The sequence below is a fragment of the Solanum tuberosum genome, unplaced genomic scaffold (genome assembly GCF_000226075.1).
Source record: "Solanum tuberosum cultivar DM 1-3 516 R44 unplaced genomic scaffold, SolTub_3.0 scf00144, whole genome shotgun sequence".
In the NCBI taxonomy this organism is placed as follows: Eukaryota; Viridiplantae; Streptophyta; class Magnoliopsida; order Solanales; family Solanaceae; genus Solanum; species Solanum tuberosum.
This window is the reverse complement of record NW_006239074.1, coordinates 1,395,060-1,405,382: the sequence shown is the minus strand read 5'-3', so window position 1 is coordinate 1,405,382 and position 10,323 is coordinate 1,395,060. Positions and strand designations below refer to the sequence as shown.

Here is a 10,323-nt window from a genome sequence, read left to right as displayed (position 1 = left end):
TATATATATCGTGTGGTTTCTAATTATTTGTTTTTGAACAATTTATAAAATTGCATACATATTAAAACTATAACTTGCAATTTTTATGTGTAAATGTAGATTATTTATTCAGTTTTACTATTGTTTACGTCTTTTCAAAAAACCGAGAAGCAATCCAAGTTCCCCTTGGATGAAATTCTGGATTAGCCTAATGCATTATTAAAAATAAACAAACTGATTACCATGACCCTACTTTCCAAAATAAGTAATCAAATCTTATAGTGAACTACTCCCAATTAATCCAAATAAAATAGTTCACTTTAAACATAAAAGCAAGTAAGTAACACATGACAAATTATTAGAAAAATAGAAGCATGCCAACCCCGAATATGACTTGTTTTTTTTTAAAGGGGCCGAAGTTGTAAATAAGCAAGATAAACTAATATCATTCATATTATAAATATCATAAGAGTCTACAACCTCATCTAATGGGTTTATAAGCTATTCATACTAGAAACAAAAAATACAAGGTAAAATATGTTGCGAAAATATCGTGGGTTATTAACTACCACAGAATCACAAGCAAATATAATAGAAAAGAAAAAAAACAGAAGAATTTGATGAGGTTAGGCTAGACTAATCCTCCAAGCAAAAGTAGAGAGAGTTTTTCACCATGAACAAAAAAAGAAGGGTACAATCCTTTAGAATCTCCAACTACATCCCCTATATATAGATCTCAAGTAGTTATATTCCTTTTCCAAATCAATTAGAACAAAGAGTGTTCTAAATCATCAGGGATTATGAATTTTCATGGAAAAAATCAAGACATAATTTTAAAAAATGTAATAACAAACACATTTAAAGATTAAACAAAGAAGAAGATGCAAACTTGTTGAGTCCAACTGACCACGCAAGTGTACGCAATCGCACAAATAGTATAGAACTTTTAGTCCATATATCATACCCACAAAGACTTGTCAATCAACCATTTATGTAATTAAACTAATTAATGTGCTGCCCCAAGTGCCAAACTTCAGAAACACAAAACTCGACCAGGCTAGCGCACTACTTGGCTCGTTGCGTGCCCTATCAAGGACACTACGTGGCGTGCTGCATCAGGTCTTTTTTGAGTGAAAATTATTTCAAAGTCAAGTCCAAGAGAATTAGCCTCTGCAAGTGACACTTAAACTTGAATAAAATTGAACAAATAATACATGTGTCCTATGTGGAGTCCCTACACATGCATCATATTTGCTAATTAATTTGACAAATTTGATTTAACGATTGCTGAATATAACAATGTCATTATCAACATAGCTTAAATTGTTACTCTGAGGCACCTTAGTTGTTTATGAAAAAGGAAACGAACTTCTCATTAGCTATAAGGTTGTACAAGGATCTGTAAAGAAATTCAACATTAATGTTAGCCAATAATTACAACATTAACACAAATGGCTCTTAGAAATGGTTGATTTGTTTTCAAAAGAAAAATCAGAAAATTACATCCAATGACAGGAATCAGAGAGACTTACAATTTACAAATAACTAATACATTCTCAAAGTGGATAATACAAATAGATTATTGATTTATTTCAAAAAGAAAATTACATCCAATGAGAGAGAGACTCACAAACAAACAACCCTACAAACAATTACATCCAATGGGAGAAACCAAAAAGATTCACAAACAAAGAAAGAATTATAAATACTAATAGTTACGAATATGCAGATACGGAATGTGAGCAATTTTGTGCCAGTCTTCTCCTATTCCCTTCTCACACCGCTTGAACACTATTGGACATTCAGTAATTGTTAAAGTTGTGAGGGCTGTTAGGTGCTGCAATCCCTCCGGTAAACATTTTAGAATCTTGCAGTAGTGGAGAGATAACTGTGTAAGTGAAGTTAAACCTTTCACCCCTTCCTCGGGGAGACTCTCTAGTGTGTCACAATAATAAATATCCAGACGCTTCAAAGCATTGAGACTAGCCAGGCTGCTAGGCAGCTCTTTAAGATTGTAGAACACAGAGATTTCCAAGTATGTGAGATTTGCAAGGCTTTTGAACATCTCTTCTGGGAGTGAAGTAGCTTCATAGTTACCGCTAATGTTGAGGGAAGTAAGAGCACTAAGATTAGATGTGGACCTCAAACTTGAGGCATCTGACATACAAACTTTCAATGAAGGGAGGGTCGGAATAACAAACATAGGGCAATAGAGAATTATCATCTCTTCAAGCACAAAGAATTGCTCTTCTCCTTCCTTTTTTAGCAATCCTTTTAGATTACTAAAGTTCACTATAACAAGTGTCCTCAAGGATGGAAACCTCCCAGAATCAACATCAACATCAACATACTCCACATCCACAGACCCCCAGCATAACCTTAGACTTTCTAGACAAGGCAGCTCACCAAAGGGTGGTAAGCATGAGCAGTTTGCGCAACTGCTGATTTCAATAGAGACAACATTTTTCAAAACTGAGTGATTCATCCAATATGGGAGACGGATTCCTTTGAAGCCATTGATTTTTAAAGAAGTCAGATTGGAGTGTGGTTTGAGGGCTTCAAGCACTTCAACTTCTTCTGATTCATATCTACGTGGTTCAAGCCAATCCCAATCTATGATTAAAGATCGCAGATTCTCTTTTGCAGATAAATTGGCTTCTTTTGCATCCTTATCATTCTTCACTCTCTCAAGATGGCTGATTTCAATTGAGCCATACAGATTCAGGTTTCCTAGTTCCCCAAGTTGACCGCCTTTCTTCCATCCCACAACAAAGCGACTTAGAGTCTTAAGGCATGTCAAAGATCCTATCCTTGGTGGCATACAATCCAATGGACAGCCATCAAGTAAAAGATTTCGGAGACTAACAAGTTTACTTGTTTCTTTTGGCAAACAACAAAGTGAGATGCAATACTGTAGATCAAGAGTCTGCAGATTTTGAAGCTTGCATAACTGCTTTGGAAGACTACACATTTCTCTATTGTAAGAGAGGTCCATGTATCTTAAATGTACTAGATCTCCAATGGAAGACGGTAACTGATTGAGTTCTAAGTAACGCAGATTAAGAACCCTCAACGAGACAAAGTTCTCCACCAGCAAATGAGAGTAGGAAGACTCCACTGCAGCAAAACCAATAGACTTTATATCTGAGTATTTTTTTACATTTATTTCACGGATATTGCTGTTTGATGCTCTTGCTGAAAACAGAGATGTAGCCAAATCATGGATGAGATCATGCATCTTGAAATAAGTTTTACCATCTTTAACTTCAATCTCTTGGAAGAAAGACCTAAAATATAATTCATTCCATACTTCATTACCCACATCCTCTAGCTCCAAGTTTCCTTTCGATGAAAGAAAACCGTGTGCCATCCAAAGAGAGATTAGATTTTCCTTTTCCATTTTGGTGTCCTTTGGGAACACCGCACAATATGCAAAGCATTGTCTCAAATCAAGTGGAAGATGATGATAACTCAGTCTCAGGGCAGGCAGAATAGAACTTTCATCTTGAGGCAAATTCCAAATCTCGCTATCTCTCACATGTTTCCATACTCTTTCTTCTCTCTTGAAGTGCAAAATACTTCCGAGAGTCTTGGCTGCTAGAGGGACACCACCACATTTTTTCACAATCTCCTTTCCGATAGCCTCAAGGTTAGGATTTATTTCTTCTAGGTGCTCAAATGCACGTTGGTTGAACAACGACAAACAATCTTCTTGAGACAGATTTGACAATTCATATGGGTGCAAAGTTTGCATAATTGAACAAACCTTTTGAAGACGAGTAGTGGTTAGAATAGAAGCACCAGTTGCTCCAACCTTCAAGACAGCTCTTAAATTATCCCACTTCTGTTGATCTTCATTCCAAACATCATCTAAGACAAGCAAGTATCTTTCTCTATTCAGCAACTTCTGAAGCTTCTTTTGAAGTGGATCCAAGTCCATATCACTGAGTGACTTTCCTTCAATAGATTCTACGATTGCCTTTATCAACCTCTTCTCATCAAAATCATCCGAGACACAAATCCATATTTTGGGATGGAAATGCTCAGTAACTCTCGGATCATTGAAGACCACTTGGGCAAGAGTGGTCTTTCCTAGTCCCCCCAAACCAAGTATTGGGAGGACTGAAAGTTGTTGGGCATTGTTTATCAAGATTTTCACTATCTCATCTTCCTCTTTGCCCCTCCCATAAACTTGTTTTTCAGTTAATACAGAACCTGGTACAAGTAATGTTCACATGAGAATATTGTTACAAAATTCAAGCTCTGTAGCAAAAACCAGAGAAGATTTTTGCACAATAAAGAGATAAAGAGTAGCATTTTACCCTACATTAATTCCAAATATTATAAAATATTTAACTAATTAAATATTAAATAATAATCATATTACTATATTATTAATATTATGATAAATAATACAGGTGACAAGGTGTAAAATAAATAACTAAAAGATGAAAAAATCCATAAAAGTATGTGCATTTATTTGGTACATGAAAACATGTATCTAAATACTTAACTAAACCTTTTCCCCTTCTCTAAATTAATTTGAATAACTTAATTAATGTAGTAGTATTTAACTTAATGAAAATTTATGTGCATTTTATATTATAAAGTTCATAAAAGTAATTATTACTTTCATGTATAGGAAAAGCCAATGAATTGTATTTGAAATCTTATTATTATGATGTAGTTATTGTTTGTTCACTATGAATAATAGGAAAAATTGTATGAAATAGCAAATTTTTAATTCAAATTAAATGTTGTAACCATAGTTTATTTTATTTGTAACGCAGCAAACATCCCATTTTTTTGTCATTTGATTCGGTATACAATTAGTCATTTTTGGTATACAATTACCCATTCGGTATACAAATGTATAAAATGTATTTGTGTTTACATAAAGCGAGAGAAACGTGTATATACAAATAAACATACATATATTTTCATCCTATACACTTATAGTTATACAAATACAAATTTTATTATACAAATTACAATGTATAAATGAATTTATACAAAACTAAATAATTTGTATAAAATTGGATGTATCTAGCGAATTATACAAATCAAAAGCTCCATAGCAAATATTTAATTTGATATGGAGCGCAATTATGCAAACTATAGCTATAACATACAAATATAATTTTATGTTTGTTGTATGTGAAAGTTGCTCATAATAATATGATAACACTATTTATTTAAATATCATTTGTCGTAATGTTTTACTCTCTTTTAATTACTTATTTATTATTTTTCTTCTTCTTTCTTTGTTTTAAATATTCACTATCATAGTTCATATCTAATTACCTATTCAATTGTTACTCTTAATATTCATAACTTTCAAATATTTAATTTAAAACTTTAAGATGTCTTTTGATATTTCTCTACTTTTATCAATACAAATCATCTTTTTTATTTATTTCATGAAAAGAATCTCTACCCAAGGTTTTCCACTTTATTGTACAGTTAAAGTAGCAAAGCGCTTGAATCATTATTAAGGCTTTTGAATTTTGATTGATTATAGAAGGTATCGTCAAGAGCTCAAAAAATTATGTATTAATTATGTGTTTCTTTTACCATTATATTGTTATAATTAAAGTCGTAACACAGATATGAATGTTGTATTTGTTCTTATCTATCTTTTTTTGGCACAATACATAAATTTGTCTTTTAACTTGGCCTCATTTATCCAACTTTGATGTGCATAAGTAGACACTTAAACTTATATAAAGTTGAACAAGTAGACAGATGAGTCCTATATGACATAATACACATAGAACACCGTGTAGGATGCAAATTGCCATGTAGGATGCCACATAGGACGTGTGCGTCTATTTGTTTAACTTTATGCAAGTTTAAGTGTCAACATGTACATACCCAAAGTTGAAATACCTAAATGTGAAATGACTTATATTTATGTATTATGCCTTTTTTTATATTCTCTATCTATTATACTTCTTTAATTTAATCTTCCATGAAATTCTAAATGTTGTAAGTCTCTATTTTTATTTGTGCTGAAATTAGTCATTCATGACTTGTATTTGTTTTTTAATGTACTTTTATAATATTTTTATACTCCCTTCGTCCCATTTTATGTGGCACTTTTCAGATTTCAAGATTCAAACAAGTCTATCTTTGATCGTGAATTTTTTATATATCTTTTAAACATTTTGAATTATCAATTATTGTGACTTATAGTACTTTTTACGTAGTTTACAAATATATAAATTTCATTTCAAAAAAATTGAAGATCCCATGCGCAAATTTTCGGTCAAACTTAAATTATTTGACTCTCGAAAAACGAAAAATGTCACATAAATTGGGACAGAGGGTGTAATACTTTTCTTATCGATGTGGTTTCTGTTAAGTAGCTACTTATATATGTAGTTATTGAGGATAAATCATATCGGTATATATATTGATCATATCTTTAGAGGCTATATATATTATCTTAATTTGTTTTCAATGGGCCATTTAATTATTATGAATTTTATTTAATGAATAAAATATAAATTGGTAAAATTAATATTGTTATAATAAACTCAACTTTATAATAGTTGTATGGAACAAACGTGCAAGGCACCCAGAAACTAGTAATAAGGTCTAAAACAACTGAAGCTTTGTTTGTCATTTAGACTCGGGGGATATTCTATGAGTAAGCTATGGATTTATCTGAGCCCATATATATCAGCATGTATATATATGTTAAAAACTTCACTAAACACATACAGGTAATAGATTTTGAACCCAATAAACGAATCGGAATCAATCTGTTTAACGAACATTTAGATTAGAAAAAATATTTGAAACTTACCCTCAGCCCAAAAACATACATGAACTTGATAATTGTCAAATATGAATATAAATTATGTTGTAATTGTAATACTAATTTGTGTGAGAATATTTAAGATACGCACCTGTTTGAGGTCTAGCAGCTTGTCTCTCTATAGGCCTTATTTCCAAATGAAACTTGATTCGATCCGCAGCAATTGCATCTAGTTTCTTCATAATGTTTTTCATCTTTTTCCCAATCTTGTAACGGAAAGCGGTAGCCTTTAGATGATAACTCCAATAGTTAGTCTGTTTGAGTCTTGCTGTCTCAGTTTTACATTCATCCAAGATGTCATCAGCTTCATATGCAGCAACATTGAGATTCTGCAGCCAGTTTTCAATTGGTTTGTCCTTCAGTTGCTTCTCCTGAGCATCTTCAAGCACAGCTTGGATCATCGTAAACGTTCTTTGAAGCTTTTCGAATTCGTCCTTAAAACCAAGAATCAATCCAACTTCCCCTTGGATGAAAGAAGTCAGACTCTTTAACAGAATTCGAAGGAGAGATTCAGCCATATCTTCAATTCACTATTAGATATTTGGAAGTATTGTGAGTTAGCAAAGAATATGTTACAAACTCAATTGTTAAATGGAAACTGCAAACTGCACCTGCCTATGGGGCCATGTCTCTCAATTATTCAATGGTAACCACCAAATTTACTTACTATACGCAATTAAAATTGTACTGAAATCACCAAACCAATTTGGTGGGCAATAACTAGTACTTAGTACTCCCTCTGCTCCATATTAAAGTGAATTGTTGACTCTTTCATACTTCCTCCGTAAATTATAAGAACTTTGACTAATATTTTACAATGTATGTAAGAAATTGCAATTTAACTTTGAAAATTAGTCAAATTAACTTTCAAAAAGCGCAACATGATAACTAAAAAGAGACGGAGAGAGTAGTTCAAAATAAGTTAATTGTTCAAATTTCAAAAAAAAAATTAATTGAAACTTTTTTTCATATTTACCCTATCGTTTAATGAGGTTCTTAACTATTTTACATTTTTTAGTAGAATAGTTTGAGAATAATCAAAAGGGCAATAGTGAAAAGTAATCTTTAATTTATGTCTTTAAATATTTTTCTTAAAAGGTGTATCAAAACTCAATAATTCACTTAATAAGAAATAGAGACTAGAGAGAGTAAAAGTTTGTTTGACATTGTTGTTGGGATGCCAAAAACATTTATTTTGAGATAAAAGTATTTTTTTTTTAAATTTAAAGTGTTTGGCTAATCGGTAAAATTGTTAATTGGAAGCACTGTTGGTAAAAAAAATTTAAAAATTGCTTCTTAAAAATAGCTTTATTTGACAAATAAATAAATAAGTCATTTTTAATAGTTTGACCACATATTTGAACATTTTCCCTTTATAAAATTAGTTTTATTATGACATAAAAGTTAAGTTATCATTAATTGTCACTGCTACAATCTTGTAATACTAGTGTTGTCTAAAAAATATCTTGTAAAATACTCCTTTTATCTAAAAAAATATTTGTGATGATTGATGAACACTTGCTTCCTGTCTAGCATCTTGTTTCTCAAGGAGCACTTGGATTGTATAAAACACACTTGAATGCCTTTGAAACTCATTTTGAAAATTGAAATGCAATACAAGTTCTCCTTTGAGAAAAGAAGTGAGATTGTCTAGCACAGCTTGAAGGAAAGCTTCTGCCATATAATTTAGTTTTAAATAATATTTATGCCCTCCAATTTTGGGTGTATAAAAGAAAATACAATTAAACAAGTAGACACATGCACCCTATGTGACATAATACACGTTTATGAATTATATGTGGGTGCATTTGAGGGAAACTACTGCACATGGCCATGGGGTCATGTAAAGCTTTCATTGCTGCCCACCACGAAGACTTTTCTTTGTCAAAGTCTTCCACAGAACCATAAAACACAGCTTTCTGCAGTACTGCTAGCTCATTCCGTGTATTTTCTTTCCCTTACCACCTACATTTTTCTTGTGTGGTAGTTGAATATTCATTTCTTTTATTACTTACAGCAACCTAAAATACAAATTCATAGGTGAGTTGTTATCAATTAATCCCATAAATAAAATTGTTAACTGATATATATCTTATTCTTTTGGTTAACGATTTAGTACATTTAACATTCGATAACAAATAAACCAAACCATCAAGTGTGAATATCCAACCGAACCGCTCAATAAACACTCTACCTAAACTACTAGTGTTTTGTTGCATAAAAGTAACAAACCTAAAGTTGTAACTATAATATACTTATACAAAAATAGAAGAAGCAGAAACCGAAAATTATCTTGAAAATTATTTTTTTTCAAGATCAAACTATCTTTGCCATATGTATAGTAAAACCTCATTAAATTAATATAATTGAGACTCTGAAATATTATTATTTTGTAAAGGTATTATTTAATCGATAAAATAATAATAATTAATTTATAGAGTGTTTTGAGACTCAACCTTGTGATACTGGAATAATAAGAGCTTTAAAGATGTATTAACATATCTTATCGTAGGATATTAAAAGGCTATGAAGTGGGACATGAAACTGATCTAGAAAGGATTAATGTTTTGTATGCTATCAATTTTGCAATCCTGACTTGGACGACAAATGTTCAGCAAGAGACAACAACAAATTGTTTTCAACACTGCAAAGTTTGTTAGGAGCATGAAATCTCAGAGAATTTGAATGAACTCACTTGTGAAAACGTCATTGTAACATCCGGCAATTTGAAATAACTATGGAAAAGCTTGAAATTTGGAAATAGTCATTTTTGGAAAAATTTAAAAATCTGGAAATTTGGCTAAGTGTGGAAATCAGTGAGTTTTTGGCCAACTTTGAGCAGTCATAACTTCCAGCTCAGGATGATTTAGGAGTAGTTCCAGTTATGGTTGTGAAGCTTGTGGAATGATCTTTCCAACGCCGCCAAGTTTGCTCGATTCCGAGCTTGTATGAGCGAGTTATGACCATTGAAAAGTTGGGCAGTTGGCAGGGAATCCGTCCGGAAATTTTAAGGGCATTTTGGTCTTTTCCCTAGCCATTTCTTTTGGGGATTATATTGTTGTATAGGGATGATCTTTGGATCATTTTGTCCCATTTTAAAGAGAGAAAGTTAGGGTTCTTGAGAGTGAAGAAGAGAAGAAGAAGAGAAGAAGGAGAAGAAGAAGAGAAGAAGAGGAGATCAACAAGTTTCCGTCGTAGAAATCGTCGGGGGTGATCCCTATCAAGGTATGTGAGCACTTAGTGTGGGTTGATCCTTTCCCCTACACACCCAACTCATTGTTATTGAGAAAAGATTGGGTATGTTGTTGAAGTTGTTGGTTTGATGTTGTTGATGTTGTTAATTGTGTTGTTGAAGTTATTGTTGGTTGTGGGACATGATTGGGTTGTGTATTTGAGTTATAATCTATTGTATGTTGAGGGAATTTATGATCCTTAGTGGTTGGGATTGGAACCCTTGAAGTTAGGGTGGTTTAGAGTTGAAGAAAAGAGGGAGAAAAGTCGAGTTTTCTGGGCAAGGGGTC

General features: G+C 32.2%; 1 protein-coding gene across 1 annotated transcript; it reads right to left on the bottom strand.

Annotated features, from left to right (window-relative positions):
• Positions 1–1,513: 1,513 nt before the first annotated feature.
• On the bottom strand, positions 1,514–7,447 carry LOC102599503 (putative disease resistance protein RGA1). Its single transcript, XM_006352882.2, has 2 exons — positions 6,894–7,447; positions 1,514–4,194 (listed from the first exon to the last, which is right to left on the bottom strand). Exons 1-2 carry the CDS (start codon positions 7,318–7,320, stop codon positions 1,688–1,690), a joined length of 2,934 nt encoding a protein of 977 aa, XP_006352944.1. The 5' UTR covers positions 7,321–7,447; the 3' UTR covers positions 1,514–1,687.
• Between the last annotated feature and the right edge of the window lie 2,876 nt (positions 7,448–10,323).